This window comes from Drosophila sulfurigaster, chromosome 2R (assembly GCF_023558435.1).
Source record: "Drosophila sulfurigaster albostrigata strain 15112-1811.04 chromosome 2R, ASM2355843v2, whole genome shotgun sequence".
NCBI lineage: Eukaryota > Metazoa > Arthropoda > Insecta > Diptera > Drosophilidae > Drosophila > Drosophila sulfurigaster.
In genome coordinates this window covers 26459818-26474949 of record NC_084882.1, presented here as the reverse complement: position 1 = coordinate 26474949, position 15132 = coordinate 26459818, and the positions used below count along the sequence as shown (strand labels likewise).

Genomic DNA, 15132 nt, shown 5'->3' with positions numbered 1-15132 from the left:
CATTGCAAATATACCATATTATTAGCCTTCTACTCTTTGGGCAACGAATTTAAAGAGACTCCAAATAATGTTGAATTTTGCATGTACTTTATTTAAAACTAAACGAAATTCAAGCTGCCTTTATACAGAAAGTAAATGATTCACATACCGGGTAATGGTTAATATTGGTATTTATATGATATTCTCACAATATTCAAACGAATGAATTGAAATTTTGAATCGTTAATGCTTAATTACAATAAATAAGAATAAGAAAATACATATGTATATATTTATATATGTATATATATATATATATATTAAATACAATTGTTTATCATGTTATACAATTAATAACGACAATTAGAATTAAAATCGCTGCTTCTTCTTCTTCTATGCAGATATGTAAGTATGTATGTGTGTTAGTGTCTGCGTGTGTATGTGTAGTGTATAATTTAAGGTACATGGGGTACGTCGTGAAGGTTGTTTTTATGTATATATGTATATTTCAGGAGCTGGTCTTCAAAGTTAGTTAACAAATTTTGTTTAAAAGATTACAAAATTTTGAATAAACAATGGATTCGTGTAAATGTAAGTGTGAGTCTGTAAATATTTGTTTCTGCTAATAGACAATTCAGCATGTTTTATAATTAATATACAATATAAATTTCTCGAACAAGGATATATATATATATGTAGGTATATATATCTGTCTGTAGGCAATATACAATTTCCAAAAAAATTCAACAACATTCATAGAAATTTATCATCTTATATGGTTTCAACACTCATTAAATCTTATGTATATATATAAGTATATAGACATACATATATGTATGTCTATATAGAATTTGACTTTGACTTGGCAAAAAACATCAGATATAGACAGAGTAAGAGAGCTTGGCTTTAAAATACGCATATGTATACATTCACATGCACATATAATATTATATAAAAAGTTAAAATCTGAATCGAAAAACATTTATCAATTAATTAATGAATTTTGCAATTTGCGAACAGCGAATTTGAACGTTGCATTATTCGTTGGTATTAACTTTAAGCTGAAAACTGTTTCATAATGATATTTTGACTTTGCGTTTGTTTATAACATTAAATATGTATGCATGTTTGTAGTACAATGTATCTATGTATTTATGCATGTATTATGTATTAGTACAACAACAACAATAATCGAAGGTTGCCACACAAACAACAAGTTAACTTCAACAACTATTCAATACAGTACAGTTATAGATATGGTATAGTCTTCGATCTAAACGCAGCTGAACTTGATGCCATCGTCGCTGGAATAACAGTTCTGGCAATGCAACTTGTGGTTCCGCACACGAACATCGGTGCCATTCAATCCATCTCCGAGTTGCACGTGGCAGACGCAACACTTGAAGCAGTTGATGTGATAAAATAGCAGCAAGGATTCAATTATCATGGCAGCTCCGCGTCCTAAGAAATACGCACAAACAAATCGAAATGTTATTATAAAAGCACTGTACAATAAATGATTATCATTATGATTATTGATTGTAGCTCTCAAGTACCTTAGTGGCAGCTTTAAAATTCAGCTAATTATTCGATTATATTTTAAATGTAAACTTTGTTAGTATTTTTAGTCTTCGGTTAAGTCTTTAGTTGTTTGATCGATGATGTCTGGACTAGACCCAGACAATATATTTGAGTGCTTTGTGCACCTGGCGACAATTGTCGTGGGTGCAACCCAAATCTGCGGTAAGCATGTTACAAATCAAAAAAAAAAGAGACACAAGAAGAGTAAGAAGAAATTGTTAGGAAAGTGTAAAAAGGAAAAAGCTTTCTAGGGAAAGTCATGTTTATACAATGAATATTATAGGGATAGATCATAAAACCATTTCGCTGATGAAGTAGCTACATTAGAAGATGTTAGTATTAGTAGATAATCTATATAATCTTCAATTCTGTTGTATGGAACTATCTGAGATACTGGTGGCTTGTGATACTCGCTGTGCAAGCCTATGAATGTCGGAAACGTCTTGAAGAATGAAGAATAATATCAGGTGTCAACGTGTCGAAAGGTTGAAGGAATAGAAAGTAGAAGAACCACACTCACAACCAACGTAGTAGCAAAGTTTACCTAATTCGTCACCGCAATGGGAGCACTTCTTCTTGCCACTGACGCTGAGCACCTTCTCCTGATTGCTGGCAGTGTTTGTGTTCGTATTGTTGTTGCTGCTGCTGCTGTTGCTGTTGTTGTTAATGATGTTGCTGCTGTTGTTGTTGTTGCTTAGCGGTTTGAGGCCCATGCCATTGCTATTCAGCTGACTGTAGTTGGCATTGCCATCGAAACTGTGATGAAGAGAATTGTATAAATAAGAAGATTTATGCCACAAGCTCAATTAATACTTACCGCTTGCGTTCGCCAATTCCCTTGCTCTGCACGCGCTCTGTGAGTGTTTGTATAATGGAATCCGGCAAGGGCTTTCCATTAGATGGAGCAGCGGGCATCGAGCGCCTATTCAGCTGCATCTGCTGCTGTTGCTGCTGCTGCTCAAGCAGACGGCGATGTTCCGCCTCCTGCAGCAACCAGTGATTGGCATGGCCATTGTTGTAGAGCGCTCCATTGTAGTCCGGCATGGATTTGCGCTTTTGCAGCCAGGCTGCATCATTGGCCAGATTGCGTTGCTGTTGTTGCTGCTGCTGTTGCTGTTGCACTTGCACCCAGCCATCCGTGTACTTGGGCTTGGGCGTGGCACTCAATGCCAGCAGCGTGTTGCGCGACATGTTGCTCAGATTCTGCGCTGACTGATGATGGTAGGCGGCCGCCAGATTCGCAGTGATACGCGTTGCTGGTGCTGCTGGCATTGGTGCGCCGGCAATCTTCACCAGCGAGCCACCATAGGCGTTACTGCTTGGGATGCGCTGACGCGAGCTGACGGCATAATCGGGCTCCAGGCCATGGCCATTGGTTGGCAGGTGCATGGCACGCAATGGCTTTGTGGGCGGCGTTGGCGGCGTCGCTGGCAGCATGAGACGCTTGGAGAACTCATTCAGATCCGACATTGACTTGCGATAGTCCGTGTCCAGTTGCTGGTAATGATACTGTGACAATGCATGCTGTGACGGCAACGGCGGTCGCTGCTGTTGTTGTGGCACATTCGCATAGATCTGCTGCGCTGACTGTTGCAGCTGCAATTGCTGCTGTTGGGGCAACTGCGGCTGCGGAGGTTGGAAGGCCGACAGCATGCCATTGCCAATGCCCAGACCATGATGTAGATCCTGCAGCGAGCGACGATTGTTCGACATCAGCATCTTGGCGCCATGCTGCAGTTCGCGTCGGGCCAGATTCTCGCGCAGCAAGAGATTCTCACGCTGTCGCTTCAGTTCCTCTTGCTGTAAACATAAATACTATTAGTTATCGTTATTGAATATCAAATTAAGAATATACTTTCTTACCGAAAACTGCAACAACTCTCGCTCCACGCGCAACACTTCGCCCTGCTCGCGTATCTTCTCCTCGATGGACAACATCTTGGCATTGGCCGTGGCTGTGGCTTCGCTCAGCGATTGCGTAGCTGCTGCAGCAGCTGTTGCCGACTCTGTCCACGACTCCGCCGAGTTGCCTTTGACAGTCTGCAGCAACGGCGTCTGCGCTGCGAGGAGCTTTTCATTCTGATAGATAACCTCGCTGAGCTGCGATGGCGCCAACGCTTGTGATGTTGGTGGCGGCGGCATTGGCGGTGGTGTTGCCTCCGATGGTGTATCGTTCTCCTCCGAGGAGTTCGTGTAGTGCTCGCTGCTCTGCCGCGAGTGATTCTCCGAGACTCCCGAGTCGCGGCTCTCACCTAACGATATAGCAATGAAATGTGATTAAAGTGGGTTAAGCAGAGCAAAAAATCTTAATACTACTTGTTGGGTCAGCTGACTAAAATGTCTCGAACATCTCTATTTAATTATCAACTGCATCAGATTTATCGATTATTGTTAACTGATCATCTGCTAGCCAACATTTAAAACAATGTTGCCAAGTCAGGAAATAAAAGTGCGACAGCGTTGCCACCTGGCACTGATTTGTAAATATCCCTGCCTTGCCAACTTTGCAAGGTGGCGCTGCCAATTATAGTGACGGCAGTTTTTTTAGTTTAAAAGATTATGATGATGATGTTTCCTTGCCTAGCTTCTAAGTTCGGGAAAAGGAAGCGAGAATTTCAAATGAAGGGAGCACTACAAAGCTATGTTCTTTTCCGATCAAACACAATCGGGATTTTCCTAAACTTTGTTTATTTGCTTCCCAATTAACAAGCAGGGTATGACACAGTTCCGCACCGTTTAGCGTTGTTTAGTCACCCCTCCCTTTAACGCTTCCATGCGACGCTCACTAAACGGATTATTTATACTTAACCTCACTGTGCGTTTCCAGCGAGCCTCCCCCTTCTCTGTTTTCCATTTTCCGCCCGCCCGGTAGTAATTTGCCCATTTGCTTTGTAAACGTTTATCAGCTCTATTAAGCCCCAATTCCTCTAGTTGTACACTCAACTCACCTGTATCCGAACTGTCACAGAGACCCGCCTTGATGTACAGTTGCTTCTCGAGTCGTCGCTCCTCCTGCAGCAGCTGCGCCATATCCGGTGGCGGCGCCACGGTCAGCTCCAGATAGCTATCCACATCGTCCAGATCCGCGTCAGTTTCGATGCCCAGGAAACTGGAACGCTTGTTGCGCAGTTCTTTCTTGATGCGCTTCGTCGAGTTCATGCGCTTAATGGGCGGAGATGGCTGCGCCAGGGGCGTCAACAGTTGTCCTTGTTGTGCCTGCAGCTGTCGGCGCGTATTGCTCGAAATGGTCTCGTACGTGTTGTCCGATGACCAGGTGCCCGCATCCAGTTCATCATCATCGTGGGCATGCGCATCTTCCATCTCTTCCGTTGTGGGCGGCTCGATGGGCGGCGGCGGTGGCTTCTCCTTGGGCGGCTCCATGTTCACGAGACTCGTGACACTGCTGTGACCCAGCTCCAGACCCGTGTAGAAGATGTCGATGTTCTCGTACACGGGAATGGGACGCAGATGTTTGGGTGCATCGTAATAGGGCTCGGCTGCTGGCTTGGGCACTTGATAGTATGGCTCCAAGTCAGGATTAGTTGTTGATGTTGTTCCTGCTACTGTTGTTGTTGATGTAGCCGCTGTCGTTATTGTTGTTATTATGTCATTTTGATTGTTATTACTGTTATTGTTATTGTTGTTAGTTTGATTATGCTCGTTGTTGTTATTATTAGTATTATTGTTATTGTTATTGTTGCTTTTATTTGGAATGCTTCTTCTGTGGCTTCTTCTAATGATCATCGTCGTTGTCATCGCTGCCTGTTCACTATCTACTTGTTGCATAGATATAGTCGAGCTGACGTTCTCATAGATGGGTTCCTTTCTATCAACGGTCTGTAGTTCCTTTTGCTCCTTTTGTTCCTCTTCCTCATCCTTCTTCTTCTGCTCATCGGTTTTATTTGGCATTGCTGCGCTCCTCGTCTCCGTCTGCATCTCCTTTACCTCGTTCACCTCTTTCACCTCCTCCACCATTTTCATTTTATCTTCAGTATTTTGTCTATGTAGTTGTTTCTCCTCCACGATCAGCTCCTCCTCCTCCTCCTGCTGCTCCTCCTCCGGCTTGCTGCTGGACTCTCTGTCAATAGCCTCCAGCGCCAAATCAAGAGCTTCGTTGATCTGTGGATAACGGATGAGCGAGCGAGCGAACATTTGAGTGTGTGAGCAAAGCGGCAAAGCGTGCGAAAGAGACAGAGAAAAATGCGCCATCGTCGCACAAATTTTAATTAAGTTAATTTACACAATTGCTGAGAGCTAGCAGCAAAAAAAAAATTTATGTAAAAAAAAGTAAGAATAATAACAAACAACACAAAATCAACACGAATTGTGGACAAATTAAACAAAATCGATAAGAAATAACGCAAATCATGAAGGAACGCAACAGTCAAAGGGTTCCATTATTGACAGCAATCAACACAGAACATGTTAATAAACACAAGACGTATGTATGTATATAAATATATGTACATATATATATAGCTGATTCCCTTAAGACACTCGAAGCAACTGGCCAACTGATAGCTGAAGTCAACGAAAATAAATGTAGGGAAGTAATTCTAGTTGGTTAAACTGCTTGTTGATAAGCTATAGTATTATAAACTGGGGTACTAGAGCTCTAGTTATCAGTTTTACTATATAATATAATGACAGTGTGATTGTTGTTAATTTGAAGAGCAAGTTAAGGCTATAAAATGGAATTCCTATGAATTTCTTAACAACCATTGCTGAACACTCTTGAATTTTTACTACTATTTAGTTGAAAATTATATTCTACATATTGCTAATCTCACTACTATAAATTTTAGCTGAAATAAGGTATTTAATATATTTTAAATGACTTTTTATACAATTTTACTTTACTTTTTTCAGGAATATCCCTCAGTGTATATCTAAATTTTTGTTTCGGAAAATATGTCGACGAATTTTGCTAGAGATTACAATCAAATCTCAATGTCAATTTGGATTTGTAACTTGAGTGTTTTCTGATTAAATAAAAATGATAAATTTTCTGACAGCTTGTAATAACACTTGAAGTCGGCTCGATCTCCGGATATGTGTGCTTACCATGTTGTGTCGATCAAAATATAATTGCCCCGAACTGACGCACTTTTATTTATTGACAAGCAGAACGTATAGCGCTAAAGGTGTACCCCCCGACGGAACCACTGATTATTTTTAGTTGGCTGGTTGGTATAAGTATAGTATACAGACATAAATGAGAGGCACTATAAAGATAAAAACCGAATGAAACAGATACCCGGTCTGTGTCTGAAGCGAAGCAAAACAGTTGAAAGCCAAAAGGCAACTAAACGCAACTGTTGCAAAGGGTTCGCATTAACCCGCTCACTTACAGATAAAGCAAAATTGCGAAAAGCAGAAAAAAAGAATGCGCATGGAGAGCATATAACAAGGTATATATAGTACATATGGAACGATTTGGGGTTTGGGTAAACGCGCCACGAAGTATGCACTGTTGAGCTGAACTGAAACCTCACTTGGGGGTCGTCTAAGCGGGGGCGGAGGTCGTGACGTTACCACGCTGACTTTTGGCTTTTCCATAATATGTAGGTAAAATAGGCAGACATCATGTGTAGCTGGAACATGCATTGGAACATTGGAACTTAAGTACTAAACACAAAAAACAACAGAACAGAACAGAACCAGAATACACAAATCAAAGAACCAAAGAAATGAGACAAGACATATGAGATGTACAAATGAGCGAGAGAGAGAAAGATAGAGACACAACCGCTTACCTCGAAAATTGTAAACTTGCAACAACTTTTGCTGGCAGTAAGCATGTAAACTATGTAACTGCATTTTGCATTTGAATTACGTATCAGTAGCAGTTTTAAATGTATACAATATTTGATAATTTTAGCCAACAATACGAGCGCAAGGCATGTAAGAGAAATGTATATAGATATAAAGATATGCATACAGATTATGATCACATTACGACAATAGTACGATAGATAGTTTTATAGCTAATATAGTATTTACAGTATACGGAAAAGCCTTAAATGTTTAACCTTGAAACCTTGGAGCTTACTTACGCTAAATCAGCTGGATAGGACAAGACAAGAACACAACAAGGACCAGGGCACATTGGACAGTGTATTATCGAAAGACTTCCTTCGCTTTTTTATTTTTGTTTAAACAGGAAATAAGAACTATCTTCGGTATGCCGAAGTTTAAATACCTTTGCAGAAATTTTGTTTAAACAATTGATAATAATGGTATTGAAAACGACAGACAACTTTCTGCAAGGGCATCAAATACCAAATTTCCCTTTGTTTCAAAAAGTACCACCATGGGAATTAACAAGAGCTACAAGAAAGCAGTTGCAGAAGCAGACAATTGACATCAAGCAGAACAAGTGCGAAGGGTGCACTGCTTGCATGTGCAAGCAGTTCAAACTGCCGGCGAGTTTGAATTATTTTTTTCCGCTACGCAACGTATTGTAGTATCGAGTTTGTTGTTTTTGTAGTTGTTTTTGTTTATTCATAAAATAGCACAACATTATTAATATTATTATTATTATTATATCATTATCATTACTATTATTTTTTTGTTCATTATTTTGGTATGCTTTTTGAGGTTTTGTTTCATTTGTTTTCGTTTTTTTGTGTATTAGAAGTTTTACTCAGCACGATATGTAGTGTGTATAAAATATATAACCATAGAACATATGTTTCACATTTTTCTTTACATAAATAAAATTTCGTATTTATACATAAAAATTGGTTTTAGTAGTTGAAAGAACAAAGAAAGAAATGAAATAATAAAAAACTGTAGCTTACGTAGCTTGAGCCCCACAACAGAAATGTATAAAATGGAAAATAATATAATATAATGTGTATAACAAAAAATCTAAATAAATGTATCATTTGCTACCGATATAATTCTATCGATAATAGTCACAAAATAAATTCGATTTCGATTGATTTCGATGCATATACTATACAGCTTTTGAAGGTGTATCAATTGCTACTAAAGAAGAGAGCTTTTCCATAAACTCTGAAAACTTCTGGATAGTCTCTTTGATTCATTTACTTTCGAGTATTTTACCCTGAATAAAATTCTTCTTCGAATTGCCGCTAAAGAGAGCTTTCGGACAAGTTTAGTGAAGCCTTGTGAGCTTTAATCTACTTTGATTCTAAGGCTACGAAATGTGATCGCGTTACTTTAGTGACCAGCACCAACTGCGGCCGCTCCCTCGCCCGCCCCTGATCCTACTCCCGATGCCGCCTCCAGCTTGTTAAGCTCATCATCGAGAAGATCGCTTATCTCCTGGCTCAATGCCTGTTCCGTGTTATTCTCCAATATCTCATCAGTTGTGATTGTTTTACGTATCTCAATATTAACAGGGGCTGGTGTCTTGGGTAGAGGTGGAGGCAATGCTTCCTCGGGGGGCAAATAGAACTTGGAATTGTCCACCTTGACAAACTCATCGGCATTGACGACATCGACGCCACTGCGTGTGCTTGTCAGCACTACCTTGGGCTCTAGGGTCTCATTGAGTGTGGGATGAGGTTGTGGAGTCGCGGACTCTTCGTGGTGTCCGAAATTGCGACGCAGAAAATCAAAAATGTTCTTGGTCTTCTTCTCCTTCACTTTGTCCTTCTCTTTATCCTTGTCGTGTGACTCCTTCGCTGTAGTCTTGCTGGCCTTGGGTGAGCTTGGTGGCGTTATCTGCTTCACATTGATCTCGGTTTCCACTACGTGACTGCGCACAATCAGCGGTTGTTCTGTTTCCGCAGCGGGCATGTAACCCGTGCGCCCAATTGAGTCCGTATTGGAAGCGGATATGCAGCAGGGCTTCGGTATGGGTATCTTGGACTTGCGACCCATCAGTGGTGTGCCTGGTGTGGAGCCGCCAGTGTTGCCACTCGCCTCGGGCAACGATGAGCGCATCATTTGGCTGCTGGCCAAACGCTCCTCGGCAATGATCTGTTCGCAGGTCTCCATCAGCGCCTTCGAGTGTGCGGCTCGGGCATCTCCAATGGGCGAGCTGGGTGAGCTACTTGTGCCGGGCTTGATGCTGGTTTTAGATTCCTTGACACCCTGCCAGCCATCGCAACGCTTCACATCTGCATCGCTGATATTCTGATAACCTGTGGCCGGCACTGGCTGCTCCCGCACATCGATGCTCTCGCAGCTGGGCTCCTGGGCTGGTGCCAGACAGTCAAGCAGTCCGATACATAGCGCCACATCCTCTTCCTTCGGTATGGACGGCTCTGGAAGTTCACGCGTAAGGCCGTCGCAACTCTGCAACTGCTGCTCGGTAATGGTCTGACACCCTGTGCTGGGCAACTTGGGCACCTTGGCCACATCGATTCTATCACAGGGCAGCTCGGCCACAGCCTGTTGCTCTAGACGCGCCTCATCTTCGGGCGCCAAATGCAGTTTCTGCTTGCTGGCCTCACTGTCCAGGAACTGTTGACAAAGTGCCAGCTCCAGCTCGGCGGTAGAAGGCGAGGTGGGCGCCGAGCTGGCCAGTTTAAAGAGACTGGACTCGTTGGGCGTGCAGACGCGCAAAGCGGGCATCTGAGAGGGTGATGTTACGTGCACCTGAAGTGAATCATTAGGTGCCAAGGGGTCCAGATTGGGCAACGTTGTGGGTGGCTTTGGACGTGGCTTGGGAGGCGTGTGCACCACAGCTTGTGTCTGACCCATAATTGGCGCATAATCACCCGAGCTGCGATCGATCAGAGCATGATCCACTATGTCCAGTGCACGATGTTGGGGCTTGGGCGAAGCCGGAGGAGTTATCTGTGGTATGCGACTGCGTGGCAGCGCCTTGGGCAGCTGTGGCGATGCACTTGGACTTGGCGAGGTGCAGCCAGCACGCAGTGCAGATCGATTGCCAATGGGTGATGTGGGAGTACGATTGCCTGACTTGACAGCTGTTTCTTGCTGGCCAAAGCAACTGGACAGCGATTTAACCGTATTGGGTTTGGGCAGCTCCTCAGAATTCACAATGGTCACGGGCGGCGCACACATCACCACTTCCGGTACATGCACATCGCCTCCGCTTGTGTCGTGATCGAATTTAAAAGCACGCCTGGGCGGAGGTGTTGGTGGTTTCTCTAGCTTCTCCAGTTGTCGCGAGTTAAAGATCTCGACGCGTCCGTTGATGCTAAACTGTTGTGGTGTTGTTATCGTTGTTGGGGTGGCAATCTTGGAGCGCACCGCTTTCGGGGACATGGGTGGTTTGCCCAAGGGACGTGGTATTTGAGTGGGAGAGGGTGTTGTTGGTGTTGCTAGTGGTGTTGTGGTTGCTGCTGAGGTTGTTGCTGCTGTTGCTCTTGTACTTGCTGGGGGGCTAGACATGGGTTGCGGAGTTGGGCTTGGACTGGGAGTTACGGTAGCTGCCTTTGCAGTTGGCTTGGTAAAGTCAAAGATCTGGCTGAATTGGCCAGGTGGTGAACGAGGCTGTTCGGCGGCCTCGTCTAGTTCGGGGTCATTTTGAAAGGTTTCCTTGAACATTTTGAGCAAATTACGCGCATGGACCATTTCATTGGAGGGCTTTCTACGCAAGTTACAGGGCGATTGTGGGTTGTAGGAATTAGGAGTGGAATAGGGATTGTTGGTTTGTACCGACACCGCTTGGGAAGCTGAAGCTACTACAACATCATTATCATTGACACTACGTGGACTTAACATAGCTGAATCGATAAAATTGTTAGTAGAACTTACACTAAATTCCATGTCTCTGGGCGCTGGCTGCGTCTGTTGCGCTGCTGTCGCTGCATGTGTTGCTGCTGCCGCAGTAGCAACAGTTGCTGGTGCTGCTGCCTTTGTTGTTGGCTTGGGCAACTCTGCTGGCTGCAAATCGGTCAACTCATCGAACTCCGCCTCAATTTGATTGACAGCATTGGCCGCCTCCTCGAGTTGACGCTCCTCCAGAGCCAGGGCGGCAATGGCTTCGTTTAGCTGCTGCTGCTGTTGCTGCTCCTTAAGCAGCTCCTCCTGCTGATCCGCCTGTATGCCGCTGTCATCATGGGTGGCTGCCACCGGCGCCGGTTCCTCTACAATCAATGTGGGCGGCTGCGTCAGCTTTTGTTCACGCTCCCTTTGTTGCTGCTGCTGTTGGCGCATGCGCTGCTCCTCGTTACGCATAATCTCCAGCTGACGTGCATCGATGAGCGCCACAAGTGGTGGCTTCTTTTGTTGCTCCTCTTTGGTTACAGCATGTTGCAGGCTATTCAGACGCTGCTTCAGTGGCGGCACAGGCACATCCACGCTCTTGCTGGAGTTGAACGCATTTCGTTGCTGCTCCAGACTCTGCATGCGATCCCGTATGCTGGTCAAATCGCCCGACAGACGCTTCACCTCGACAGCGGCAGCTGCTGGGGCGCCATTGGCATTACCATTCGCATTGCCATTGGTGAGACGCTCGCGCAGCACCAGCTTGGGTGGCGGAACTGCACCACCGTTGGCCAGATTGGACTTTGGCTCTGTGTCGCGCTGCTCAAAGATTTCCTTGCGCTTCGATATATCCACCTTGGGTACATCCACCTTTTGCTTTTCCGCACCCTCCTGCGTGTCACTGGGCGAGGTCACCTCGAAGCCACTTAAACGATCCTCGATCTTGCTGCCACGTCGTGTCGGATAGCCAATAATAGTCTCGCCTGCTGCGCCATTGTTGCCATTGCTGATCTTGCCATTGCTGCTGGCGCGCTGCACTCGCTGCTTGTAATCCTGTATGGCGCCCTCGTAGGTGTATTCACAAGGATCAGGAGAGCTGGCTGCCGCTGTGCTCGACGATGTATCGTAGCCAGGCGATGAGATGTACTCGCGTGTGGCAGCGCCCATTGATGATGCTGTTCCTGCTGCAACAGTTGCCTGCTGCTGGCTGGCATTCGATGTGCTGGCCGCAACTTGGGTTGCCATTGCCAAGGCGGTTCCTATTGATGTGGTTTTGCTGCTGCTCTGTGCTTTCGTCGCCAGCTGCGCCTGCGGCTTTGTCCAGTTCAACCGGATTGTCGCTCTGCAAGTGAGGAGAGAAATGTATTAGTCATCGTTGTGATATAAAATGCAATACTCAATTCTTTGTCAAAAGATATTTGCTATATATTTACTCATTATAAAAAGCGTGCTATCATTTCTAAATTTATACTTTTTTTTAATTCTCTTCATAAAACGAGTTAACCTTGATTTGTTTACTATTTATACATTATTTTTAAACATCTTCCACATCACATATAAAATTTGAATATTCAAAAGTTCTATTTCAACCCTATTTCTCAGCGATCTTTCCTTGACTTAACCTTAGCCTACCCATCTCACCCAGATGCCATGAACCATCATAAATATATATGCCATATAAATAATGTGATTGCATTTTATGGGTTGGCGACAAGCGCGTCTAATTGCTCAATCTGTTGCTCTGTTGCTGGCAATGTGAAATGGTTTTTTTTTTTTGTATTTGCTTTTCTGTTTGTGTTTGTCGCTTATTGTTTATAAGTTTTTATTGTGCGCTTGTGATTGTGAACGCATTTGATTAATAAACAATTTGTGTTTATTAGCTCGCAACACTTTCCAACAGTCTCCGCTTGAGACTCAATTGAAAGCCACTGCTTAGACTGCTTCGAGATGTTTATACACTCAGTTTAATTGCTAATTTGTTGTAATTGTTTATAAGCGTTTGCACAACCAAACTAAAATAAATAAAATAATCACGAATGGCAGATGAATGAAACGAAGCCGCCAATGGAAAATGGAAAACATTTTCACACATTAAATAGTTGTTAATAATAGCAAAGTTTCTGTGATTGCGGTAAAGACAAATAATGAAATTACTTTTATTAGCTTTGCTGTCTTACAGAAAAAAATCTTTGGTACTACAATAAACCCAGCTTTTACAAACTTTTCGATATTATGTAGACTATTAACATAGTCAATATTTTAAATGTTGAATTAAAATATATTTCAAATTACAAAGAAATTAGAAAGAAACCGATCAAATATTTTTTTTTGACATTCTACTTTATTTTTTTTATTGGATTTTGTGTAGCAATCTAAACTTTTACTTTATTTGCAGACTTGATTTTATTAAAATATTATTTTTTTGTAGTTATCAATTGGATTCACATGTTAAGCAACTTTATATAAAAACATTCCTACTGCGTCTTTCATTTTTTGCCATTCACTTCTTAGAAGTAACCTTCACTTTTTTTTTTCATTTTGGACTTACCGTAACGCTATTGTTGTCGTAATCCTCGGACAAACTGCTTTTGCCACTGGCGCTGCTGGTGCCGATGCCCAGATCACTGAAATCATTCGCCTCATCCTCGTTGTAAACAGCCAGTGATGCCAATTTAGCGCGTCCTCTCGAACCGCCTCGTTCAGCTCTGTGATAAAGAAATTTGAAATTCATTATAAGCATGCTTCTAGTTCGGATATTTTTATTAATTTTGCGATGTGCGTTGTGTGCACTACTTGCCTCTCCTCCATCATTTCGGTAAATGTTTTCGATTTTCGTCGCGTGCGATCATGTTCCTCAAGCTCGAGCTTCTTCGTTTCAACCACACGATCGATGATGTGTTCGACACGTTTTCGCCGTGATGATTTCCAATTGTCAAGGTTCTTTTTGTATAGAGAAAAAGTAGCGAAAGTTAGCATACAAAATAAAGCACATTGTATTACTTTTTGACTATGACTACGACAACTAAAATATACTATATATAGAAAGATATTGTATACGAGGCATATACAGACAGATACTCGCACTCAAAAGTCTTCTCTCCGCCAATTAAAAAGTTTTGCTTGGCTTACGGCTTTGCCCCGAGAGTCTGACTTCGGTTCCAGCTTCGGCTCGAGAGCGAGAGAGACGTGACAAAGGTGAAATGTCTGTTGCTATTGCCATTATTATTATTATTATTGTTGTGCGAGACAGCGGAGATAAACTTTCAGTTGCGGAGAGTACAATATTTCCAGTTATTCAAGTTCAAAATGCTTCAAATATGCACTTTAACTTATCTAGAATTAATATTGGAATGCCATTCAATCGGAATTCAGATTTTATACTTATTAATCAAATTCTAGTTTTGCTTCTTTTGCTTCATTCTTTGACTTTCATTTCAATAATTTATTATTGTTAATGATATCAGTGTTGGAGCTTCCCGGAAACGTTGTTGTATCTTTTAATTGATTCGGATTTTGAAATAAAGCCGATCAATAAAGCTGCTCGACTTTGTGATACTACCACTTTAGGGTAATTATTATAGTTTACAATATATTATATTTATTGTTCTAACTACGCTTTGAGTTAACTGTCATCAACTTTCAAATGAAAATCATCTCTCAAGTTATTCCTAACAGAATTTCATGCTTCATTTGCCAAAAACTTAACAGCAATTTAATCGATACTTTTCGTTGCTAAACTTGCCAATCAAATTTTAATTTTATAAACTTTTGCGCAAATTGAAAAGTTTGCTGCGCCAATCACGTTTGAACACAAATTTATAAAGAAAAAACAACAATCAGTGCGTTTGTTTTTTGTCGCTCACAAAATGGCCATTAAAACGGCATTTTTCAACTTCCTTTCCCATCGTTTGACACCAG

The 15132-nt window shown here is 42.4% G+C and overlaps 1 protein-coding gene across 5 annotated transcripts; it reads right to left on the bottom strand.

Annotated features, from left to right (window-relative positions):
• Window positions 1–70: 70 nt before the first annotated feature.
• Window positions 71–14104, bottom strand: LOC133836549 (putative uncharacterized protein DDB_G0271606). 5 transcript variants are annotated; one of them, XR_009893745.1, is made up of 9 exons: window positions 14012–14104; window positions 13763–13919; window positions 11263–12556; window positions 4509–5679; window positions 3424–3812; window positions 2378–3360; window positions 2081–2316; window positions 1536–1717; window positions 1350–1440 (listed from the first exon to the last, which is right to left on the bottom strand). XR_009893745.1 is itself a non-coding variant. In XM_062267110.1 (8 exons), exons 2-8 carry the CDS (start codon window positions 13855–13857, stop codon window positions 1253–1255), a joined length of 4332 nt encoding a protein of 1443 aa, XP_062123094.1. In that variant the 5' UTR covers window positions 13858–13919; window positions 14012–14104; the 3' UTR covers window positions 71–1252. The 5 variants fall into 5 exon arrangements, 3 of the variants coding, with proteins under 3 accessions (XP_062123094.1, XP_062123095.1, XP_062123097.1); XR_009893746.1 differs by having other exon boundaries at window positions 2105–2316; XM_062267110.1 differs by lacking the exon at window positions 1536–1717 and having other exon boundaries at window positions 71–1440; window positions 2105–2316.
• Window positions 14105–15132: the final 1028 nt, after the last annotated feature.